The following is a 26880-nucleotide window of genomic DNA, read 5'->3' on the forward strand; positions in this document are numbered from 1 at the left end:
AATGAACATACATTACTTGTGAAATATTTTTTAAAAATTATATTTTTCAAAACTACCACTATGCTTTAGGTTAAAGTTCAAAATTGTTAACATGGTAGGTAAAGGTCCTCACGGTTTGGCCCCAGCCTACTTCCCCAGCCCCAATGCCCAGCATGCCATGAACTGTCCCAACTCCATGATGCTTCCTCTGTCTGCAGCCATCTACTGCCTTCTCTACCCTACCCAGCCTTCAAGACTCAAGAATCTCTGTCCACATGCCTTTAGACTCTGTTAGAATCTGTTCCTGCAACATATGTACAAATCTGTACTGTAGCAATTAAAACTTTATATAATAATGATTTGTTAATGGCCAGCTCCCTTATAAATCCATCAATTTCTTGAATTTAAGAGATTGACTAGGTTTAAAGCTGCTGAGGATCCTATCGCTTTGTACAGTATGCAGAGGGTAGTAGGCTCACACTAAATTTTTGTTAAATGAAGCAGCTGTTTGTCATAGATAATGTAGCAGATTTTAGTGTATTTATAATGGCATTTAATGTCCTGCCTGGGTTAGGAACACAAGAAAGCAAGGAGTCCCACTATCTTACCTTAGGATGTTTTCTTTTGACTTTTATGCTCTCTCGCCAGCCCAGTTGGCTTCTCAGATGCTTGAAATGGTTGGGAATTTGGTTGTCTTGCTGGTGTTTCTCAGTGGCTGTGTTTGATATTCTCTATCTGTATTACACACTTGTGTAATACAGAAATCCTTTTCTCAGAAATCCTTTTCTCAAGTTTTCTTCACTAAGGTCCTGATACCATATATCTCATAGAATCAGCTAGATGAGCAGCTTACATTGAAGATGGACGTTTTCAACCATGCCCTGGTCTACTCACACTGCTTTCCTAAAGAAAAATAAATAAATCTAATCTTTGTTTCTCCTTTGAGCTGTTTCTAAAAGTCTTTTCCACACTTGAATTTAATTCTTTATCACTTCTACTTGAGCTTTACCACAGTGAATGCTGGCATTTCAGCCTGTTTCTAATACCTTAGATGGCATGGGAAATCTGTTGTTTTAGTTCAAATATACACTCTTCATATAAAATACATTGCAGCATGTTTTAAATAGAGATTCTTTTACATAAAATGTAATTGTGTTTTATGAAAATTCAAATTATGTTAAATTGAAATAGGATATACCTAAAGTATTAATAAAGCCTTATCCAAATTTTTAAAGTAAAAGTTGATTGGAATTACATAATTTCAAACCTGTATAGCTTGAGTAAACTGTAAAGTATGTAAGCTGTTCTAAGCACAAGGCCCTGGGTTCGATCCCCAGCACCCCCCCCCCAAAAAAAAAGTATGTAAGCTGTGACCACAAGGCAGTAAGTACCATTTTAGCCAGAACACAAATATCTGACTTCTTTAGCAGTGTCCTGTGAACTACATTACTTTTCACTGCTTAGAAACTTGTACCTGTGGTTATAGTGTTTGCTTTTCTATGATTTTAACATCTACTCTTGTTATAATTGAAAATACTTTTTAGCTTATTACAGTCTCACCTGGGCACTCATTAATTCATGGTAGTACTTGTGCTGATGCTAAAACTAACACATGAAAATAAATAAGTTTAGAATAGAGAATTTAGTTGTAGTAGGGTAAAACATGAAGAACAAGAGGGTCAGACAGCCCCCCATGATATACTGTACTAATAATTTAGAAATGAGCATTCCATAAACTGTTGGAGAGGATACTCAGAAGTAAGATGGAACATTAAAATAAAAATAGATGCCTCCTGAGAATGAATTCATTCCTGCGGGGAAATAAATTTTGAATTTTGCACACATCAAATTATTCAAATCTTCAGGAACACATCCCTTGTTTAAAATGCAGTCATCTTGTTCCTAGGATTCTCCCTCTCTTTTTTTAATTAAAATTATTACATACCAGTTTTTAAGTCTCATTTGAGACAAAAATAATAGGTTGTTATCTTTTTTTTGTTTTTTTTTGTTATCTTTAAAGTATGAAATATTAATGACTTTTATTAATAGGTCTCACCAGTTACTTCATAACTAACTTAATAACTTCAATCCATTCTTCCCATAACATTTTTGTTTGCTTGATTTTTGTTGTTGTTGTTAGTGGTGGTGAGACAGGATCTCACTGTGCTGCTTAGGTTGTCTTCAGACCTCTGGGCTCAAGTGAACCTTAGGTAGCTCGGACTAGGGGCACACTATCACACCTAGCTTTTCCATGACATTTTAAAAGGTTTCTACCTTTAGTCCTGTATATCCAGGGTTTTAGGGGCAAACATTTGGCATCCCAAAATAGCATATTAGAATTAAAAAGAACCTTAGAAATCATTTTGTAAAAGGGGAAACAGATGGTTAAAAGGGCAGCTAAGAGATTGAACTGTATTTAGTTTCAATTTTTCAATATCCTTTCTTCCCTCCTTATTTATTTGTATGTATTGAACTTTCCCACTATGATAATGAACTAAAAGTTAAGATATGTTGATCCAGGATAAGAATGGGAGTATCTATTTTTCTTAAAAAAAAAAAAATCATGTGAATCTAAAGAGGAAAAAGGAAAAGAAATGTGGAGGGTGGAGTGAATCTCATGATAATCAAAGGGAGATCAGTAGAATAGAGGAAAGGGACCACCAGGAAGAGAGAGGAGGGGACGACTGGCCAAATTATATTGTTATGTTGTGTGCATGTATGAATATGTAACAACATCCTACTGTTATGTACAACTATAATGCATCAATAAAATAATGTGGAAAATTAAAAAAATAAATCCACTGGGTTTTAGCCTATGTATAAAACTTTTGGGATACAAAATTGTATGATTAGATTTTTTTCATCAGTTCTTAATACCAATAGGATCATGATACAGCATGCATTAAAAAGCACATTATACAAATATCACATCAAATTCCAATACAGACTTTCCTTACTGAGTTGTTTTTCTTTTCAAGATAACGCATATGGTAAAACATTACGGCAGCACCACGGCTGGGTAGTTCGAGGGGTTTTTGCGGTAAGTGGTCTCTCTACCCCCTAATGATCATGTGGTCAGAAGTGAGATATTGTGTTTTGTGTGTTGGTGTTTCTGTTTGCTTTATTTTTGAGAATAATAAATTTTGCTTATTTATGTTTATAGACCTTTGGTTTGCAGAAATGTCAGCAATAAAAAGTGTCTAGAATACCAAAGACTATTAAAAATATAAATAAAAGAGTATGTTTTGCCCAGTCCAGTTCCAGTGACCTTGTGGAGATTTGTCTCCAAAGCGGTTGGCTTTCTGGTAAGCTAGTAAAAAGCTCCAGTGTTCATGCAGAGAGAGGAACACAGCAAATGACGCATTCAAGATGACGAATTCAAGCTAATAGCTCCCTCTGCTGCTCAGTGTATTCAATCCTATTAATTCTCAGATCTTAGTTGTCTTTTTTCCCAAAAAATTTTATTTTTGAATTTTAACTTCATTGGGTGTGAATGCAGCAGGTTGGGCTAGACACATCTTTTGCATAGTTATTTATTGTGAAGATATTATTATTCATGTGTTTTGGCTCCTGTTGCCCACTGTCTTCCTTCCCAGCTTTTTAAACTAGAAAGAACACAAACCTGAGACTCATAGTACCCTGGACAAATAAATCACTTAGCAGGAGTAGGTAGTCCCTTTATGTCAGTGATAATGCTCATTCTTCCTACATGGAGAAGGGTCGATCTTAGTCAAATGTAGTCATGAAAAGGCAGTCGTGTGTTTGAACATTAGGAAATTTAGTAGATTGTGAGTATTCTGTGGAATGTTGGGTGAATGAAATAACCTTGCAGATGATGTCTTTTACACATTTATTTATTTTTTTTTATTTTTATTTTATTGTAAACAAATGGGATACATGTTGCCTCTCTGTTTGTACATGGCGCAAAGGCATACCATTTGTGTAATCATAAATCCACATACAGTAATGTTGTTTGATTCATTCTGTTATTTTTTCCCCTTCCCCCACCCCTCCCACCCCTCTCACCCCTCTTTACCCTCTATACAGTACTTTCTTCCTCCATACTTGCCCCCCTCCCTAACCCTAACTCTAACCCTAACACTAACCCTTCCCTCCCCCCCATTATGTGTCATCCTCCACTTATTAGCGATATCATTCGTCCTTTGGCTTTTTGAGATTGGCTTATCTCACTTAGCATGATATTCTCCAATTTCATCCATTTGCCTGCAAATGCCATAATTTTGTCATTCTTTATGGCTGAGTAATATTCCATTGTGTATATATACCACAGTTTCTTTATCCACTCGTCAATTGAAGGGCATCTAGGTTGGTTCCATAGTCTGGCTATTGTGAATTGAGCAGCTATGAACATTGATGTGGCTGTATCTCTGTAGTATGCTGATTTTAGATCCTTTGGGTATAGGCCAAGGAGTGGGATAGCTGGGTCAAATGGAGGGTCCATTCCAAGTTTTCTAAGGAATCTCCACACTGCTTTCCAGAGTGGCTGCACTAATTTGCAGCCCCACCAGCAATGTATGAGTGTACCTTTCTCCCCACATCCTCTCCAACACCTGTTGCTTGTATTTTTGATAATCGCCATTCTAATTGGGGTGAGATGGAATCTTAGGGTGGTTTTGATTTGCATTTCTCTTATTACTAGAGATGTTGAACATTTTTTCATATGTTTATTGATTGCTTGTACATCTTCTTCTGTGAAGTGTCTGTTCATTTCCTTAGCCCATTTGTCGATTGGATTATTTATATTCTTGGTGTAGAGTTTTTTGAGTTCTTTATAGATTCTGGAGATTAGTGCTCTATCTGAAGTATGATTGGCAAAGATATTCTCCCACTCTGTAGGCTCTTTCTTCACATTACTGATAGTTTCCTTTGCTGAGAGAAAGCTTTTTAGTTTGAATCTATCCCAGTTATTGATTCTTGCTTTTATTTCTTGTGCTATGGGAGTCCTGTTGAGGAAGTCTGGTCCTAGGCCGACATGTTGAAGATCAGGACCTACTTTTTCTTCTATAATCTGCAGAGTCTCTGGTCTGATTCCAAGGTCCTTAATCCATTTTGAGTTGAGTTTTGTGCAGGGTGAGAGATATGGGTTTAGTTTCATTCTGTTGCATATGGATTTCCAATTCTCCCAGCACCATTTGTTGAAGAGGCTATCTTTTCTCCATTGCATATTTTTGGCGCCTTTGTCTAGTATTAGAAAGTTGTATTTATTTGGGTTTGTGTCCGTGTCCTCTATTCTGTACCATTGATCTACCTGTCTATTTTGGTACCAGTACCATGCCGTCTTTGTTACTATTGCTTTGTAATAAAGCTGAAGTTCGGGTATTGCGATACCCCCTGCTTCATTTTTCCTGCGAAGGATTGCTTTAGCTATTCTGGGTTTCTTATTCTTCCAGATGAATTTCATGATTGCTTGCTCTATTTCTGTAAGGTACGTCATTGGGATTTTAATTGGGATTGCATTGAATCTGTATAGCACTTTTGGTAGTATGGCCATTTTGACAATATTAATTCGGCCTATCCAAGAACATGGGAGATCGTTCCATCTTCTAAGATTTTCTTCTATTTCTTTCTTTAGTGTTCTGTAGTTCTCATTGTAGAGGTCTTTTACCTCTTTTGTGAGATTGATTCCCAAGTATTTTATTTTTTTCGATGCTATGGTGAATGGGGTAGTTTTCATAATTTCTCTTTCTGAGGATTCCTCACTTATGTATAAAAATGCATTGGATTTATGAGCATTGATCTTGTAACCTGCCACTTTACTGAATTCACTTATGAGTTCTAACAGTTTTCTGGTGGAATTTCCTGGTTCCTCTAAGTATATAATCATATCATCTGCAAATAGGGATAGTTTGAGTTCTTCTTTTCCTATTCGTATTCCTTTAATTTCCTTGGTCTGTCTAATTGCTCTGGCTAGAGTCTCAAGAACGATATTGAATAGGAGTGGTGAAAGAGGGCATCCCTGTCTTGTTCCAGTTTTTAGGGGGAATGCTTTCAGTTTTTCACCGTTTAGAATGATATTAGCCATGGGCTTAGCATAGATGGCCTTTACAATGTTAAGGAATGTTCCCACTATCCCTATTTTTTCTAGTGTTTTGAGCATGAAGGGGTGTTGTATTTTATCAAATGCTTTTTCTGCATCTATTGAAATAATCATGTGGTTCTTGACTTTAAGTCTATTGATATGGTGAATTACATTTATTGATTTCCAGATGTTGAACCAACCTTGCATCCCTGGGATAAAACCCACTTGATCGTGGTGCACTATCTTTTTAATATATTTTTGTATGCAATTTGCTAAAATTTTATTGAGAATTTTTGCGTCAATGTTCATTAATGATATCGGTCTGAAATTTTCTTTCCTCCATTTATCTCTGTCTGGCTTGGGTATCAGGGTAATATTGGTTTCATAGAATGAGTTTGGGAGGGTACCCTCCTCTTCTATTTCATGGAATACTTTGAGAAGTATTGGAATGAGCTCTTCTTTAAAGATTTTGTAGAACTCGGCTGAGAACCCATCTGGTCCTGGACTTTTCTTTGTTGGTAGGCTTTTGATGACCTCTTCTACTTCATTACTTGAAATTGATCTATTTAAATTTTGTATGTCCTCCTCGTTCAATTTAGGCAATTCATATGTCTCTAGAAACCTGTTGATGTCTTCGAAATTTTCTATTTGGTTAGAATATAGATTTTCAAAATAGCTTCTAATTATGTTTTGTATTTCAATCGTGTCTGTTGTGATATTTCCTTGTTCATTCCGAATTTTGGTGATTTGGGTTTTCTCTCGTCTTCTCTTTGTTAGAGTGGCTAAGGGTTTATCAATTTTGTTTATTTTTTCAAAGAACCAACTATTTATTTTGTCAATTTTTTGTATAGTTTCTTTTGTTTCAATTTCGTTGATTTCAGCTCTGAGTTTAACTATTTCCTGTCTTCTACTACTTTTGGTGTTGGTCTGTTCTTCTTTTTCTGGGGCTTTGAGCTGAAGTGTTAGGTTGTTTATTTGTTGATTTTTACTTCTTTTATTGAATGCGCTCCATGAAATAAATTTTCCTCTAAGTACTGCTTTCATAGTGTCCCAAAGATTTTGATATGATGTTTCTTTGTTCTCATTTACCTCTAGGAATTTTTTCATTTCCTTCCTAATATCTTCTGTTATCCATTCATCATGTAATAGCATATTGTTTAATCTCCAGGTGTTGGAGTAGCTTCTGTTTTTTACTCTTTCATTTATTTCTAACTTCAAACCATTATGATCTGATAGAATACAAGGTAGTGTCTCTATCTTCTTGTATTTGCTTACATTAGCTTTGTGGCATAATATATGGTCTATTTTAGAGAAGGATCCATGTGCTGCTGAGAAGAAAGTGTATTCGCTCTTGGTTGGATGGTATATTCTATAAATGTCCGTTAAGTCTAAATTATTGATTGTGTTATTGAGATCTATGGTTTCTTTGTTCAATTTTTGTTTGGAAGATCTGTCCAGTGGTGAGAGAGGCGTGTTAAAATCACCTAGTATTATTGTGTTATGGTCTATTTGGTTTCTGAAATTGAGAAGGATTTGTTTGACATACATGGATGAGCCACTGTTTGGGGCATAGATGTTTATGATTGTTATGTCTTGCTGATTTATGGTTCCCTTAAGCAGTATGTAATGTCCTTCTTTATCCCTTTTGACTAGTTTTGACTTGAAGTCCACCTTATCTGAAATGAGGACGGATACCCCAGCTTTTTTGCTGAGTCCATGTGCATGATATGTTTTCCCCCATCCTTTCACCTTTAGTCTATGTGTATCTCTTTCTACAAGGTGAGTCTCTTGCAGGCAACATATTGTTGGATCTTTCTTTTTGATCCAATCTGCCAGTCTATGTCTTTTGATTGATGAGTTCAGGCCATTAATATTCAGGGTTATTATTGAGATATGATTAGTATTCCCGGTCATTTGGTTCATTTTATTTATTTATTTATTCATTCATTCATTTATTTATTTATTTATTTATTTATTTATTTATTTTGAGACGACTTGGTTCTTCCTTTATTTGACAATTCCTTTAGGATGGTTCCTCCCATTGCTGATTTGTTTCTTTGTTTTTCATCTCTTCCTCATGGAATATTTTGCTGAGAATGTTCTGTAATGCTGGCTTTCTTTTTGTAAATTCTTTTAGCTTTTGTTTATCATGGAAGGATTTTATTTCATCATCAAATTTGAAGGTAAGTTTTGCTGGGTATAAGATTCTTGGTTGGCATCCATTTTCTTTCAGGGCTTGAAAAATGTTGTTCCAGGCCCTTCTAGCTTTTAGGGTCTGGATTGAAAAATCTGCTGATATCCGTATTGGTTTCCCCCTGAATGTAATTTGATTCCTCTCTCTTGTGGCCTTTAAAATTCTGTCTTTATTTTGTATGTTGGGCATTTTCATTATAATGTGCCTTGGTGTGGGTCTATTGTAATTTTGTATATTTGGAGTCCTATAAGCCTCTTGTACTTGATCTTCCATTTCATTCTTCAGATTTGGGAAATTTTCTGATAGTATTTCATTGAATAGATTGTTCATTCCTTTGGTCTGTTTCTCTAAGCCTTCCTCAATTCCAATAATTCTCAAATTTGGCCTCTTCATGATATCCCATAGTTCTTGGAGATTCTGTTCATGATTTCTTACCATCTTCTCTGTTTGTTCAACTTTGTTTTCAAGGTTAAATATTTTATCTTCAATGTCTGATGTTCTGTCTTCCAGGTGTTCTATTCTATTGGTTATGCTTTCTATGGAGTTCTTAATTTGGTTTATTGTTTCCTTCATTTCAAGGATTTCTGTTTGGTTTTTTTTCAATATCTCTAACTCTTTATTGAAGTGATCTTTTGCTTCCTGTATTTGCTCTTTTAACTGTCGATTGGTGCGATCATTCAGTGCCTGCATTTGCTCTTGCATCTCGTCATTTGCTTCCCTGAGCATTTTAATTATGTACATTCTGAACTCCCTTTCTGTCATTTCTTCTGCCATGCTGTCGTTGGGTTTCATTGATATAACATCTAGATTTGTTTGCAGCATTTTCTTTCCTTGTTTTCTCATATTGTTCAGGTATCAGTTGACCGCTGTGATATTGCAGATTTCCTCTATTGTCTTATAATATCCCTGAAGATTTCTATTATATCCCCTCTTAGTCTTCAGTAGCCTGAAATCTTGGAGGAAGTTGATAATGCAGTGCTCCACAAGGGAGCTGACTCCCTAGGGGTGGTGGCCTTCTGGTGGGGTATATTCCCTGCTAGTGGGCAGAGGTACCTTCACTTGCTGATGAATGGTCATCCAGAAGGGAAGTAGGTTGTGGGCTGATGCAAGACCAGTTTGGGCCTGTGTCTCTGATTTTACGGTCCTTTTGGGAGAACCTCACCCAACAGGGAGGAGTCACCCGGTGGGGAGGTCTCGCTGGTCGGTTTTCCTCCCAGAGGTTCCGTTCAATTCACAACTACCGCCTGGGCTGGGCAGCCTTCTTCTGCAATGTTCCCAGGGACCCGGACCTACCTCCTGGGCCTGGAAGCCTCACCCTTCGCAAACGAATCTCCTTCGGCTGCCTCTCCTCAGAGAAGCTGCCTGCAGTCCTGGAGCCTTCACTCCGCCCCTCAGTTTGTCTGTGGGGCCCTTCCACCAAGAAGCCGTCTAGGACCCTGCTCTGCGCTTTTCGCCTGGCTATGCGGCCCCTCCTCTGAGCAGCCACCTGGAGGCCCTTACAATCGCTCCGAGTCCCAGTGACCCGCCACACGCCTTTTCCTCCGGCAGCCACCTGTTGTTCTGTGCGGTCACTCTAAGACCAAGTGACCCACCACGCACCACTTTCTCCACCAGGCAGTCACCCAGAGATCTGGTGCGTCACGAGTCCCAAGAACTCACTGTGCACCTTCTTGTCCCGACTGCCTCCCGTAGCCCTGGTGCAGTCACTTCGAGCCCAAGCACCCCGCCGCGCTCCTCCTCCTTCTCCAGACAACCCCCCTATGTTCAGGAGCGGATGCTCTGGGACCAAACCACTCACCACGCTGTTCCACCGGATAGCCGCCCAGAGCCCTGGCGCAGCTGCTCCAATTCCAAGCGACGTGCCGAGCCCGTATTTCTCCTTCTCCTCTGGGCAGCCCCCTGTGTTCAGGGGTGGTCACGTTCAGTCCAAACAGCTCACCAAGCACCTTCTTTGGGCAGCCTCCCAGAGCGCGGGTGGGTTGCGCCGAGTCCAAGCGCTGTGGTGAACAGCCACCTCTCCAATGCTCCCAGCTGTCTGCGATCACTGCTCCTGCGGGGGGGAGGGGCGCCTCGCCGGCAGTTCTACTTTGCAAAGATCCCTGCTTTCGGGGCTACCGCCCTGTCCAGGGGCTACCGCCCCGTCTGGGATGCGTGCCCAGTGGGAAACATTCACCCAGCTGCTTTGAGTTGGTCCCAAGTCTCTCAATATCTCCTTTTCTTGAGTCCTGAGTCCACGCTGCTCCTCCGGATAGCCGCCCGGAGCCCTGGCGCAGCTGATCTAATTCCAAGCGACGTGCCGAGCCCGTATTTCTCCTTCTCCTCTGGGCAGCCCCCTCTTCAATGCTCCCAGCTGTCTGCGATCACTGCTCCGGCGGGGGGAGGGGCGCCTCGCCGGCCGTTCTACTTTGCAAAGATCCCTGCTTTTGGGGCTACCGCCCCGTCCAGGACTCCTGCCCCGTCCAGGACGCCTGCCCAGTGGGGGACTCTCGCCCGGCTGCTTTGAGTTGGTCCCAAGGCTCTGTATATCTCCTCTTCTTGGGTCCTGAGTCCTGGAGCAACACGAAACGCAGCCACCCTCTAGTCCGCCATCTTGAATCCCCTCTTTTACACATTTAAAGCATACATCATTTGCCTAAGATAAGAAGTTTGTCATAATTTATTCCTTCCCCTTTCTTTAGCAAAGAAAGTAGAAAGAATGTACAGTGCAAGAAATTAAGTATTAATGGAAATAAGATCTTTTTTGAAAGCATGGAGGTGCCTAGTTCCATTTCCTGCCCCTCACTGAAATAGGTGCTGAACCATTTGCAGCTACAAACTGCCCACACTTACCTTCAGTGCATGTTTAATAATCATAATAATAACTATCCTATAGCTATTGGATGCCTGTTGTCTACAGGCAATGTGCCAATTACTTTCTCTTTCATGTTCATTATCTTTGTTAATCCTGAGGATTAACTCCCACTATTTTGTAAATTCAGAACAATTTATTCTAGTCCCAAAGTGAACTGTGGGAAAGCCTATGTCTAAACCTAAGTCTGCTATCTCCAAGGTTAGTACTTATTCCCATCACAGCCCTCTGCAGGGAAGATCAAATAATTGAGAAACTGCACAGTCCTGACTCCTGAGTTCTCTTAGTGAGATGATTAAATTTTTATAAGAAACAAATTTGGGTGTTTGGTGTGGTTTTTATTTGTTTTGTTTTGTTTCAGCATAAAAGACAAAGTTTAATCCTGAAATATTGATGATTCAAGAGATGTTGACAATAAGATGATATCTGTAGTTAGAAAATTTATCATAAGCATGAGTCTTTCAAAAAAGTTCTTTTTAACTTATTTTTTTCAAATTTACACTCAAAAAGTTTTAGAAATCATGGAAAAATAGAAAGAGAAAATTTTAAATGTCCTATTTTCCATTTTTAAGATGTTTAGGTTTTTACCTACTTAGCTTTTATTTTCTTATGTTTTAATTTATGTATTCTTTTAATCTATTTAATCTATGCATTTACTTAGATAATATATTTCTATTTATAGGTGTTTATATATCTACCTGTATATATCATATATGTAATAATTTATGTACTATGTATATGTATATATATTTTTTCTACATTTAGCTTGTGTAACTTTGTATCCTTTCTCCCCACTTAGTAGCTTGTCATGACTATTTTTAAATGCCATAAAAGTCTGAGAAAGGCACTAACTATTCTTAGTGACTGTGAAGTCACTATAAGTATAATAGTTTATTTGCCCAGTGCTCTATGTTAGAAACTTAAGCTTCTTCTGAGTTTCTTCTTAGAAACAAAGCATCTGTTCACATAAAATTTTGGCTAAAACCCTTGTTTCCTTAAAGTAGGTCTGTCAAAGAGTTTCTGTTTAATACCAAAAACTGCATCCACAACTTAGGGTTTTGAGCATTTGCCATACACTCAATGCTGTTTTAAGTACTTAGCAGACATAAGGTTATTAATCTCCTAAGTCTGAGATCAAGTTTCTTATTTTCCCTGCTATAGATAGAGAATCCAGAGACACAGAGGTGAGATAATATGCACACAGTTATAGAGTAAGAATATTTCAAAGGGTTTTAAAGTTGTTGGTTTGTAAGAAAATAGATTATATGGAGCATTTGGAAACAGCCTTATCAATAGAGGAGTTAAATCTGTAGCTTGATTGCCCACCCTTTCAGCCTACTATTATTCCCCATATCATCCCTACTTTGAAGGCTTATTGAACTTTATAACATGCTAATTAGCATCACTGAGTTAATCCTAACTCATCTCAGTTGTTCAGGGAAACCTCTTTTCCATTCAAGGAATTTGACTCATTAACCAGCCTAATAATGAACTTTTATTTTCAAGCAATTAGTCTCCTAAACTAATGCCAAACCAAGCTCTGCCTCCAACTTGTTCACTAACCAGCCATCATTTGATCTTTTCGGTTTCCTCTCCAGCCAGACAAGAAAAGTGAATTCCAGCATTAACTCTGTCTTTCCTTTCTAGAGTGTTGTTTTGTCTGGGTATAGAAGTCTTGGTTAATAATCATTCTCTCTAAGAACTTGGAAAGCATTATTCTATTACCCTCCAGCTTCCAGTGTCACTTTTAGAAAATTTGATGTCATTCCTATTCCATTATATAGAAACTGTTCTTTGTCCCCTTCAGAATGGTTTCAAAATCTTTTCTTTGTCCTCACACCTTAAAATCTCATGATAAACTTTTTTTCTTTATCATTCATCATGCTCCAAACTTAGGATTTTTAAATTGGAAGACTCCTGTCCTTCAGTTCTGGAAGATTTTTTCACATTGTGTTTTTGGAGATCTGTCTTCTCTTTATTTTCTGTTCTTTTTCTTGTACTCATACCGTTATTCAAGTATTTATTATGTTCCAAGCCATTGACCAAACACTTTTTATATATCCCACTGATCCTTAATATAAGGAAAGTGATATTAACCTTCTTCTACAGGTGAGAAAAGTGAAGTTCTAGGAGTTAAGCATTTTTCTTTAATTCCTCAAGCAAATATGTAAAAGTTTTTAGATTCAGGTTCAGGCTACCTCAACTAGGCCTGTGCTTAACCACTTCATGATTATGCCAGTCATTCTCTTCCTGCAGACATGGGGAGGATCCATTGTCAAAGTCTTCCAAAGTGTAAGGAAGATCAGGAGAGTAATTATAGAACAATAGTTGTGAATCTCTATTCATCTCAGGAGAGCCAACCTAGTGGATATCAGAAAGCAAATTTTAGCAAGCTTCGGAAATGAACTCCTAAGGGAGGGAGAGGAGAATAAGGAGCCTGGGAAATATCTCATTAGGAAGTGGCATGGTGTGGTGGTGTGTGGCACAGAGCACAGAAGTGATCCTAAGGTCAGATCCTGGACCAGGTACTCATTAACCATTTGGTGTGCATCTGTAGAATGAGGATATAAACCATGTAGAGTTCTTACAGAGATTAACTGGAATAAAATATGTTAAAGCATCAGTACATAAATAAACTTATCCTCCCTCCTTTTTAGAAAATATTCAAGGTGGCAGAGAAAACATTTTCCATGTGGGGGGAAATAGGAAATGTACAAAGAAATGCATATGGATATGAGATACAAGCAGGAGAGTGAGGGGCCCTGGAAAACTGAACATGGGACCAGAAACATACAACTACATACATGCGGGTCAGTTTTGAGGATTTGAGATGAATGGTCTGGATCACACTGTGAACTAGAAGGGAACTTTTCTCAAACTTCTTGTCTCTTGACATTCACTTTCTTGGTATTATTCATCATTAAGACTGCACAAGTACCTATTTGCCTCTTCTAGCCTTAAAGTTATATGATTTGTAATGTAAGACATAGTTTTAGAGAACTCATGAATTTGAAGGATGTTCATATTTCTTTACCCTTTCTCTCCTCAGCTCTTTGTACATGTGTGTATGCATGCATGTGAATGTGCATAAATATATGAGAGATAGTCCTGATGCAGATTCTCACAGGTGATTCTTTTTCAGTTAGCTCTGAGGGCAGCGCCATCCTATGAAGATTTTGTAGCTGCTTTAACCATAAAGGAAGGTGACCACCAGAAAGAAGCTTTCAGTATCGGAATGCAGAGGGACCTCAGCCTTTACCTCCCTGCCATGGAAAAGCAGCTGGCCATACTGGACACTTTATACGAGGTACATGGACTGGAGTCTGATGAGGTGGTGTGACGACTGCAGGACAGCGCCTCCTAACTTCAGGGAATAAAGTTTGCTAAAGAATTGTGTTGCCCTACTTAATTTCCAGCAACAGCTTCAATCCTCTCCAACCCCTTTCCTTGGGGGAATAGAGAAGAGGAGGCAAAACCCAGTGCTTTTATATATAATTTTTAAAAAATATATATGTGTTTTGTGTGTTTAAAAATCGAGGTGCTATATATTTCAGTTCAACGGACCTACTGGAAACCAAATCATAGCTGTTACAGACCTGAACAGCAAGTAATAAGAGCAGATTTGACAAATTAGTTTGTTGGCATTGTTTTGTATTGTTTTGTTTTAGTTTTTAAGGTACACCCAAACCTAAGCTATAAATGAGCAAATTCTGTACCAAGGATAAGTCAGTAAATGTTTAAATTCCTTAGAATTAGAATGAGCACTTGGAGTGTAAGCCTCTTTGTTGAAGCAATTACAATGTAGAATTTGCTTTCTGTAGATGTTTTCAATGAATTCTCTTCTCAAGTGAAAAGGTTCAGTCATTGCTGTGACCAGGAGATTGTTGGAAGACACAAACAAGGACTGCCATCCCCATTGATAGGTAGAAGACTGTGGCTCCATGAGCTGAGTGGTGTGCCCTATGCCTACTCTGGATGACAGTGGTAGTGGTGGGCCAGGTCATTCAAAATGACACCTACCTAGTGCCCCCCTCTTTGCCAGCCTGTTTCCTATGCGTTATCTCAATTGGACATTACAACAAAAAGTTGACACATCAGGGAATTTTTTTCCCACTTCAAAAGTAAAATTTAGAGGTAAAAGGATCTGTTTATGGTTGTCTCTTAAGTAGAGGAGCCAGATGATTTCAAAGTGGACCGCCGCCTCTGTATTAGAGTCAGATGTGGAGTACTTATTCAAGAACATTCCCAGGATACCTGAAGAACCCAAATCTGGGGTTGGGACTGAGGAATCTGCATTTGGATAAACTTCCCAAGTGATTCTTATGCACACAAAGTTGAAGAACCATTCAATTAAATTTGAGTTTTCATAATTCCCAGTCTTTTTCAAACTACATTTATCCTTTGTAAAAGAGAAAAAGGCTCATCATTTAAGTAGTGATAGTAAATAAGTTAAATGGAGAGCAGGTTTACTCAACAACATTCTTAACTGAGCTAGCATTAGCACCGAATCTTGGCCTAACATTCAGTGGCTATGACTCTAGAATCTCCTCCCTCATTGAGCTCAGCTTAATGACCAAGAGTATGGAACAAACTAAATGCAGCTGCTTATTAATCTTAAAAGCTTTGGATGATGTCAGAATTTACAGATGGGACTTGAGAATTTCATAAAACAACCTTGGGTGGGCATTGTTCTACAAAGTGTGATCCCCAAACAGGGGCCCTCATCTCCCAGTGGTAGGCCAGTCTGCTTGGATTGTGCATAGGAGAGAAGCCATGAGTGCCTTCTCCATCAGAGGCTACTTCCTTCTGGTAACAGAAAGGGAAGTTCCAGCACAAGGTAGTTCCCATGGTGAGGTCCTTTGAGGGACATAAGTGAATGGAGCAGCTGTGGATGATGCTGTTCTTGCTATAGACCCCTAGTACAGGAAGATCATCTCCTTAGCAGAGAGATTCATATACGAAGGGGTACTGATTTCGTGTGTTCATTTAATTAATTGAAATTAATGAAGCAAGTAGGGTTCTTTGATAGACTGAGGTAGGAGGAGGATAGCTTGAGCCCAGGAGTTGAAGGCCAACTTGAGCAACATAGCGAGACCCCACCATCCCAGAAGAAAAGTTAAATCAGATTTTTTTTTTAAATGAAGCAGGTATTTCATCTACATAAGAACTTCTGGAAAATACTTAAATTTAGAAAAGCAGCTTCATATGTTTTAAGACCAGGGATAAAAAGGGCGATAAAATGATATTGATTGTATTGTATTTTAACATTCACTGTCAGCAACTGCTAAGGTGTGTACATTATTTTCCTCCACTTCTGTGAGTACTTTGTATGAATCTCATTCTCTGACTGGGATGAATAAGAGGGTGAGATTAGGGGACAATTTAGACCTCCTGTGATTGAAATAACTTCCTAAAAGGGAAAAGAAAAAGCAGTCTTTGCTTGTACTCTGAGAAAAGATGCTTTAGGCACCATGCCAGTTGATGTTGTGAAGTACGACTGTTCTAAGCAACTGCTAGTGCTCCTCATCATCTCAGGTGAACTCTTGTGGTCTCTTGGAAAGGAGTTGAGCTCTTTGAAAATAACCTCAGGTTGTTGTCAAGGCTCTGAGTGCACACAAAGGAAAGCTGCTGTTTCACATTTTTATAGGTACTGTATAGGTGTTTATGACTCAGGTTTTGGAGGAAGAGGAGTTTAATATTATCTCGGGCCATTGGGAACCCAGATCAGACAGAATAGCTTGTATAACTTGAATAAGTTCCAGCTTCCAAACACCCGTTTTCCAGCCCTGTTCCTCACTGGAGCATTAAGTTTGCCTAAGATGTGCAAAACTTAAATAAAACAGTATTTTATTTTTTGGTAAACCTCATAGTAAACAACAAATGAAGCTTGGCCTGAACCTTAGCAAAATTGGAACTTCCTCCTGGATCTGTGGTATTTGTTTCTTCATTTTAGTTAAAGATATAATTTATACTGATTTGCAATTATTTTCTAAGAAGGAGACAATGAGAAAAGATACTTAAAGCTTTTTCCCATAGTACTACAAGAGTTCTGGAACACCTAAGCTTTTTTTCACCCTGACAGTGAGAGATGCAAACTCTGGTATATTTGTTGAAAGAGTAGTCCTTCTTTTACTGCTCAGAACACTTTTAGAATTACTATTCTAGTATAACCTTTAGAGAGAACCTAAAGAAAAAGGAGGTGTCTTACTAGATATTAGCAGAAGCAAATAAGCAGCATTACTGACCTGTTGTGAACAGTTCACACACTCGATTTCATCAATCCTCACTCGTGGAAGCCAACCTTTGCCCTCACCAGGGATCAGTGTGTGTGTGTGTAGTGTTGAATAAAAGCTTTTCAAGGATGGCAAGTCTTATCCTTTGAAAGCAAGTCTGATTCATTACAGCTAATACTGGTGAAAAATGGTAAATTGAAGGGGTACCTTTTGGGGTCTAAACCAACTTTATCTGTAAGAAGGAGGTGATTTTTTGGTGAGCTCTTGATCCAGCTCTGAAGGAAGTTCCAGAAGGGGACTCTGAGAATACTGAGCCCCCCATGGAATGGACTTTAGGAATTTACACATCCACTACACATTTGGGAATTCACACATTCATTAGGATATGTAAGTAGTGGCTTGAGTTGCCTTCTCATTATTATTTGTGTACCATTCTGAAAATGAAAGCTTCCCCCATTATTCCTGATGGAGACATCTGAATTCCACAGTTCAACCTTGTGGCTTTTCTCTCTCCTTTAATACTGAAAATCCTCAGCAGTGCTCCCATTAATATACCAAATCTATCCCCACTTCTAGTTGTTGGACCAGTAACAGTTTCTAGCCTAGGGAGGCATTTGGCACTAATCTAGCCAGGCTGCATGAACTTTGGGCAGAACCCCCCTTTCCATTTATAACTGTAGGGCAGCTAATGCCGCAGTGTGTAATACCTGAGAGGCCAGCTGGTATCGGGTGGTGCCACTGGGGAAGTTTTTGTCTTTTGATTATTCCAAATACATCACCAGAAAGTTAATGCTTCATATTTTTAGAAGTGTTTTTAATTAAGAAAATATGTGCTTGGGACCAGTAAATAAAGTACACTTCGTTAACTTTGAGGAAAAGAGCTGAAGTAAGAAGTTTTTATAAGCCAAGCATATGTATGCCTGTAATCCCAGCTACTCAGGAGACTGAGGCAGGAGGCTGACAAGTTCAAATCCAGCCTGGGCAACTGAGCAAGACCCTGTCTCAAAATATAAAGGGCTGGGAATTTAGCTCTGGTAGAAGAGCACTTGCCTAGCATGTGGGAGGCCTTGGGTTCAATCTCTATTACTGAAAGAAAAAAAAAAAATTTAAATAAAGGAAACAATCTGATGAAAATCATCTATAAAGAAATGTCAGATAAAGCAATAGAGTCAGAGGGTCATGACACACTGATGTGAGGCATTTTGGAAACTTTCTGAAGGAACTTTTTTCCTTTAATTTTTTCCCCCTCTTAGATTACCATGTCCTATTGGAACTTGGTTATATAATGGTGCATTTCTGAATTATTGATTAAAATCAGTTGCTTCTGATTTTAGTCATAGGTTTTACAACTGTTCAGCTTCCTTACCCTCACATTTCATTTCTTTTAAATACCAACCTTTTTTAAATGTTAAAGTTTTTAGATGTAGAATTTATAAGTAAGTAAAGCAAATTTTAAGCCATTGTTCAGTTAGGTGAGCTAATGTGTTTGGTCTTAGAGGGCCTGACTTTAGATGCTTTGTGATATTTTACAGTCTGTGCACACTATTCGGTGTGTACAGCACAACCTCTATCCCTGTGAACTGCATATAGAATGCTTTATTTAGAAATACATTCTTCTTCTGTATGACCCTTTGTAATCTGCAGTTGCTTACTCAGGGGTTTCATAGTAGTGACAAAATATATTCACTAGCTATCTAATGGTATTTTTAAGACTGTTTATAGTACAAGATCACTATGGGTCCTTTCAGCAATTCTATAAACATACTGTTCACTAGGCCTTCCTTGTAAATGTTCCCAGTTCCCATTCTGTCTCAGTCAGTAGTCCTACGGCAGTGACCATTTGCATGATTTCTTGTTGCATTGCTACATTCAGGCATTCCAGGGCATGATGAAACAGTCATTGATGGTGCCTCTCTGGTACAGTTGACGCATGCATTGCTCTCTTTCCTCCACTGTTTTTATATAGCTTTTAATTAAAAGGAAAAACATACCACTAATCTGCAATACAAAATTTTTCAAATTTCTTTGGATACTATTATGAATCATTTCTCTTTCAGATTTAAAAATGTTTTCATCTAAGCTGTGTGAGAACATAAGAACAAAATCCTGCTTGTTTTAAATGTTTTGTATATTTTAAAGTATGGTCAGTATTTTCTCCCTGTACCTTACAAACAGACCACCCTGTGGTGGTCACTGCCCCTTGCATAGCTAATCTCATCCACACAGACACCTGTGTGTCTATTCACAGGTGTACATGGAGTCAGTTATGATAAGAAGGGTGATCTACAAGGCTGATGAGCCAGTTTCATGGCATGTTTAATGTATAACTCCCTTGTGTCATTAAACAGCCCAACTACCTCATGTGAAATCGGCTGTGGACAATCTGTGTTAGATGAGAAATGTGTTCAAATAAATTTATTCTGGTTAATAGATTGAACAAAATGATGTCTATATAAAGAAAAAACAGGTTAGACCAGATGCCAAAGGCTAAAAATGTACATAGATTTCCTTGGATTAATTTTTAAGTCAGTATTTAATTCTACACCTAGTATTTGTATGAATGTTTGTGGTTTCATAGATCCGTGCACTTTGAATATCTGTCACATGCAGTCTTATGTTACCGTACTTGTCTTTTCAGCATTTTGAATGAGCATCATATTGTCAGTAGAAAGCAAGATAAACTACAAAAGTGTCCAATGGATTGTTGACCTTTTAATTTAATGGATCTTGACTTAGACTATAATGTGTTGGAGCCTTTTTAGGACCAACTGATGAATGAGAATTTCATGTTTAGGTTCGTGTTGCCTCTCTGTCAAGTTATTCTGTATTTCATGGGGAGGGGAAACCAGGGAGGGCTTTCCTTTTTTGAAAAATGTTTGAAACTGTGTCAGATTTTATATTGGTTAGTTATAATAAACTTATTTTTAAAGTATTTTATTAAGGGTTTCTCAAATATTTTTGTGTGGTTTTTTGCTTACTTGAGTCTGCCAATAAGTATCATTCATGGAATACACATGCCTTGGGGGCATCATCCTAAAACCTTGAAAAATGTATCACAGTTGCTCTTCCTCCTAACTCTGTAGGGCAAGTACTGTTTTTATCCTCAAGTTACAGGTGAGAAAAGAGGCACAAATTGGGAAACTCCTTGCCTAAGACCTACATCCCATGCATCCTGGATCCAGGCTACAAATCCAGGCTGCCCAGCTTCAAAATCTTCATAAAACTGCTTAAAACCTCAACAAAAGATAATTTCAAAGCATCAAACAACCACCGTAATGACATTGCCTTGGGTATTCTAAGCATTCTGGTAAGATTAGCTCCTTTCAAGGTAGCTCTGTCCTTTGGCCTGATTTAATTCTGTTTTCAGAGAAACCACAAATGCAAAACAAATAATAGATGAAATTGCTAAGCATAGTGTCTGAGTGATTGTGTGTTTAGTTTACATTCAATAGCAGACAATTTTTTTTTTTCTGCCTGAATCATTTGAATGCCAAAGTAGTTAGTGGAACCCGTTCTCTGAGTAGATTCTCAGAGAATCTTCCTACCATTGTCCACTTGGGTCCTCTTTAGACACCTCTTTAAGAATTAGAGATGGGAGGGATTAAAGAGAGGGAAACTGAGGAATCAGGCGGAATTAGGTACTTGAGAAAAAGGGGCATATTAAGTTTGGGGCTTGGGTGGCCATGTGCCCAAGAAAAGAGAAAGCAAATAGAGGATGCTGCAGCAAGCACGAAGCAAAGAGAAGGAACCTGTAGTCGCAGGGAGCCATTTCCCTTCCTGGTTCCAGCCTTCAGGAAGCCATGGCCCCTGCCCCAGAATTCTTTTATTGAGAAGTGTGTACCTTACAATATGCTGCTCTGACCTTTTTACTTGTTCTGATTTTAGTGGTCTTCTGCCCCTTGAAACAATGACTATAACAAACTTATCATTGTTCCACATGGAGTATGGGCAGAACTTAAAGAAAAATTAAGATGGGGTACATCGAGGAATCACCACCATCCTCCTCACTATAAAATGGAAGTGCTGTACCTGAAGTCAGTGTATATTGATTTTGCTTATTCTAAGTTATGGGCAGCCTCCCAACACACACTGAATCCCACCATCTTTTTTTTCCAATGATGTTAATGTTACTATCAATACTGTCAGCACAAGCTGCGTGAGAACTGGTCATACCTCCTGCTTCTCCATACCTGGGTGCAGTTGAGTGTTCAGGTAGGTACCATCTTGAGAACCATGCAAAGACAGGTTTTCAGGAGGGTGGATAGAGCTGATTTCAGAAAGAACACGTTGAATTTCTGTCCTGCCTTCCAGTAGGGAGGGGTAATGAGGGACCAACTAAGAAAATTATGGCTGTATTTGTCACTTTCTATTACTCTAGAATCTGCTAATACTGATGCATTTCCTGTCTATCATCATTCTACAAGAACTTGGACACACCAGGAAAATTTGTGCTCTATGACAGTGATGGAGAAACTCAAAGAGTAAGACAAATGGAACTATCCTAGAGCTGATGTCCTTACATTCATATAAGCAGATCAGAAGAGCTGCCGGTGACCCTTTCTTTCTGGGCACACATTACACATCCCAGCACTGTCAAGGTTGTTCTCTCCAGAGGCACAAAATGGAGTTGGTGCCTCTGGAGCAGCATGGTTCAGGTTAATGGAGAATTGATGAATATTGGTGATTTGACAAAAGCACTGATAGATCACATTTCAGGTGGTTTGCTGTATGAACATACCTCTTTCCTTAAGAACAGAGTTGTCATATCTTTGCTGGCACTTGTGCTTGGGCAGTTGTAGGGCCTTTTGTTTAGGCTTGAGATTCTAATTTGTTGAAATGATGTTTAGGTATTTTAAATGCCTCAAATCCTTTATGAGATCACCTTAGTTGGTGAACTCTAAGCCTTCTCTTTTTCCTGATCATCGTGCTTCACTGACCAAATCTGTTCCCCAGGGGAATATGTGATGACCTACACCTAGCACTTGATTTAGACCTGGCTCTCCGCAAACTTGCTAACTCTGTGACCACATGTCTTCAGATACCAGGCTCCCTGCAGACTACCCTGAAGTTACACTTGAGGTGCAGGCCACCTGCCTCCTGATCATCTTTCCTTAGATGTCCTTCACCAAAACACCAGCTTCCAAGCCAATGGCATCACCATTATTCTAGACTCTAAGGCAAAAATTCAGATGCTCCACAATCCTTTCTTTCTTCCTTCTCTCTGTACCCACTTTGTCTTCAGAGCCGGCCTCAGCCTCCATACTCTCAGTGCGATGGCTACAACCTTGATCTTTGAATTCTCTGCTTTTCCAACCTGACTCTGAGGTTGCCCCCTTGTGACTCCGTGCCATGATTCAAGTCCTTTTACAAATTTGGAAGGCCCTATAAGCTTTCCCCTTTCCCATTCCTGGAAGCACTTCAAAAACTCCCTAGACACACAAAATCTCAGCCATCAACTTAACCTCTAAACACCACTTCATTCTAAATGATACCTGTAAATTAGAACTTAGGGGCAGGAAAGACTCCCAGGTGATTGGACTAATTCTTTTATGTTATGTTCTAGTCATTGGCATAGCTACCTCTCCCATTAAATTGTGAACTTCACCTTCAAGTCAGTGAACCCAGCATCTGGCAGTGCCTTCCTTGTTCATGGTTGGATTCCAGGGCTGTTTCAGAAGTTGGGGTTCCCCAGTCGGTGTTCCCTGGTTCTGTCAGATATATTGGTTATCCAACTACATAAAGATATCCTGAAACAAAACCAGGCACATCTCTTCTGTTCCCTCCTACTTACTTGGTCAAGAAATGCTTAAAGTGACAGAATACTCAGAGTATTAATAATTTATGTTTTCAAAAATACTTAGTTGTTGCACATATAACGTGTTTGTATAAGTGATGCTTATAGGTATCAAACTATAAAAACTTAGAAGATCAGGTCCACGTCATAGTTCTTAGCTGTATACAGTTAGAATTACTAGAACTTTTAAAACCAGCAAATTAAAATACGGTGATGTCTGGACCTCTCCAGGTTGAATCAGTCTCAGAAATGTGGCCTGTCCCTAATTTTGTTAAAATTTCCCCAGTGATTCTAAAGTGCAGCCCAGAGTGAGACCCCCAGGGCTAGTTTAGTCCTTTAAAATTGTACCCTGGGATCTTTTCAGGTAAATAAGGTCAGATCACAGAATCCCCACCCCTGAAGCCTAACAAAATAACCAAAATAAATAAAAATTTAAAGTAAAAGCCAATTTTAATAAATTCACCAGCAATTAAGCAATGGAAGAAATCCAACCTCGTCCTTGTGCCTTAAATCTCTTCAACAGATAATAGCCGAAGAGAAAGACCCAATTTTCTAGCAAGGAAGAACAACTTACTCCCATCCCCCACTGGGGAATTGGTAAAATCCAGAATCTTCATTACAATCTCAGGTTCTCGAAGTTGATTGATGAGTTGGGGACGGATGGGAATCCTTATCTCTTCCTTCCTCTAGAAAGGACTTATTGTGGAGCAGGTTCGAGGTGGGGGGAGGGTGTTTTCAAGGTAGGTGGGAAGACTTTACCAAGAACAGATGGGTCAAACAAGGAGCAAGAAGTAGCTCATTCCTGAATCAAGAGAAAACCTTCATCCAAGGGTCTCTCCCACGTTATGTAGTCGGTATGCTTCCTCTCCATTCGGCATTCACTCTGATGCAAGATTTAATGAGAGTATTAGAACATGGCAGAGTCCAGTCCCTATGGCAAAAGCCTTTTGCTGTGGTTTGGATCTTGAATGTCTCCCAAAGGCCCACATGTTAAAAGCTTTTGGGAGCTGGTAGAATCTTTAAGAGGTAGAGCCCAGTGGGAGGTTTTTAGGTCATTGAAGGTGGGCCCTTGAAGGGGATTGTGGGACCTCGGCTCTGCCTCTTCTCTGTCCCCTGGTTTGTGACTGCTTCCTGCCTCTGCTCCACCACACACTCCTGCCTTGATGAGCTGCCTTGCCACAGGCCCAGTCCAACAGAGCCAAGCAACAATGGACTGAAACCCTGAGCCAAAAGAAGTCCTTTCTCCTTTTAAGTTGTTTATCTCAGGCACTTTGTCACAGCAACAGAAAGCTAACGTGCTTTAAAACTCCTGTCAAGTTACTTTTAATTTTATCTCACCACATTTTTTTCACTGATAATTTCTTTTATAAGCTGCCATTCCTTTACCCACACAAAGATATTACTCATCTAAACATCCCATTTTATATAACTCAGTAGTGTTGTAACATTCTTTGGGGGCCTAAGGAAAAAAATTGAACACCCATATGATACCTAGAGACTTGCTGAGTGCTCTGAAACAAATGAAAAGTGGGGACGGGGGAGCCATTTGGAGTGGCTGACAGCCCTCTTAGAAGAAGCCAGAAAGACTCTTAGCAACATGGGAATTCTGCACATGAATTGGCTGCAGTCCATCGGAGGAGCTGAAAGGTTTCTTTCTTTGTGCTGCTGTGAGTTTGGAAATGAAATGTCAGCCCTTTCCCTGCCCAAGTGAAATTGCCAGGCAATAGAGCTGTAGCTCAGGATCCGCTTATGCTGATCAAACCCAGCCAGCCGGCCATGACTGATGAGAGAATGGAGCTGTGAGCTCTGTTCAGTGAGCATTTGTTCCAAGACCATTTGGCATTGTGTTTGTGAAAAACAAAGGAAGCCCTATGTTCTCTTGTAGCATGTGTAAGAGCAGCTCAAGACCCTCTCTTTCTCTGTGTCCCACAAAGTTTTAGAAAACCCCCAATTCTCACTTTGGAAAATCCTAAATCCTCATCTTGTCATGGGTATGGAAAGACAGAATGTGGGACTGGCAGACTTCCTCCTCCACAGCGGGACTCACAGCTATCATGAGGCTGCAGTACGCATCAGACTGGGAGTTGAGCGTGACATGGTAGCACAGTGCTGAGCACAGGGTGAGAGCTCTGGAAATGGTGCTGGCCCCAGTGGCCTGTGCCTGCGGTCCAAGCTATGTGGAGGCTGAGGCAGGAGGATCTCTTGAGCTCAAGAGTTGGAGACCAACCTGGGCAACATAATGAGACCCTGTCTTTAAAAAAATAAAAAATAAAAAAATAAAACCTCAGAAAACCATGGTGGTGGGCTGGGGAGATAGCTCAGTTGGTAGAGTGCATTCCTTGCGAGCACGAGACCCTGGGTTCAATCCCCAGTACCGCAAAAAGAAAAAAAAAAAAAAAAAAAAAAAAACAGAAAACCATAGTGGTAGTAAAAATAATTACTATTCTACTATTATATACAAAGGAAGTACGGCTCCATCATCCATCATGCCTGGGGTTTTCCTGGCTGAATAAGTCTTTTCTTATTTGGGTCTCTTGTCCCTCTCTTACAGAGCACCACTGTCCTTAGACTCTCCACTCTGCACTACACGTCATGCCACCTCCAAGGACAACCTCACCTAATTAATTCCTATGTGAACACCACACCTCCTTCTCCTCCCCAGAGCCAGCTGTGATGCCTGACAGCCGTATCCCAGTTGAAGAGTCCAGAAAAATAGCTAACTAGGGATGAGTAGGCCTGACACTTTCCTCAGGACTCTGCTCTCTGCGTTCCAGAGGACATCTGATGTATTTTGTGTCCTCTCCTCCCCTCTCATCCTGGAACACACTCCTTTCTTTGAGTTCGTCCCTTCCCCACTCCTTGAGTTCAGATTGGCCTACCAGTCACAGTCCCCAGGTCTCTAGCAGCAGTGGGCATGTAATCCAGAACAGGCCTGTCCTGGGTGTTCCCGGGGACCGCATGTCTGGAGACCAGGAGAGGGTGTCCCTTCTTCTAGGGCTACTAAACCGGAGTGGCACAACCCATCTATAGCCTGCCTGCTCTGCTCCACAGAGAGCTGCAGGAGGAGGAAATAAAGACAACATGAAGAGCTGAGATCGCAGCCCAGAGGAACAACAACCTCGAGCAAGGGAGCATGTGGATGTGGAGCAAATCCTGCCTGGGGCCAGCTGCATGCCTCCTTCGGAGTTGCGTAAGTCCTCAAATCCCACTTCATTAAATCTCATTGTAATGAGGTTTTTTCAGTTGTAACCAGAAGAAGTCTGAAATTTTTTCCTGTTAATCCAAGGCATTTGCTTTCGGCCAGGTTAACAAATTCTTTCTCCATCTTTCTACCTCCATTTAATATATGGCCATTTTTTTTATGGTGGAATTAATAGAAGAAAATTAGTGCCAGCTGGGGATCTGATTTAAGTAACAACTATTTGGTTCTGCTGGAGTATCAGCAGACTGGGCTAAGTTTTGGGGTTCTGTTGGTGTTTGCCTTCTTTCTAAATAACAATTATATTATTCCTGAATACTTAGATACTATCAAGCATGTGAACGCCTTTGTAAGATTATTTCATTTAACCCTCAGTGTGAAGGGAATACTATTATTAACTGCATTTGTAAGTACAAAAGGACTTAGCAAGGTGCTTGTTTTGCCCAAGGTGAATGCCACAGCTCATGAGGTAGAACAGACCATGGTGGGAGGCAGAGGGTTGGCTCTAGAGACTGTCTTTACAGCTGTGTTGTAGGATATAGGATAGTGCAGAGACTTTGGAATCAGACAGACTTGGGGTCAAATCCCAGCCC

At 39.6% G+C, this 26880-nt stretch overlaps 1 protein-coding gene across 3 annotated transcripts in view; it reads left to right on the top strand.

Annotated features, from left to right (window-relative positions):
* Positions 1-26196, top strand: part of PLEKHA8 (pleckstrin homology domain containing A8) — a 67981-nt gene extending 41785 nt beyond the window's left edge. For 2 of the 3 annotated variants that reach the window (XM_079152119.1, XM_079152121.1), the window contains 3 exons: positions 2958-3019; positions 14204-14368; positions 26140-26196. In XM_079152119.1, coding sequence (XP_079008245.1) covers positions 2958-3019; positions 14204-14368; positions 26140-26181 — 269 coding nt within the window. In that variant the 3' untranslated portion in view covers positions 26182-26196. Of the gene's footprint in view, positions 1-2957; positions 3020-14203; positions 14369-26083 lie in introns of all 3 variants that reach the window. The other variant, XM_079152120.1, reaches the window with a different exon arrangement.
* The last annotated feature ends 684 nt before the right edge of the window (positions 26197-26880 follow it).

The sequence above is a fragment of the Sciurus vulgaris genome (assembly GCF_902686455.1).
Source record: "Sciurus vulgaris genome assembly, chromosome: 8".
NCBI classification, from domain to species: Eukaryota; Metazoa; Chordata; class Mammalia; order Rodentia; family Sciuridae; genus Sciurus; species Sciurus vulgaris.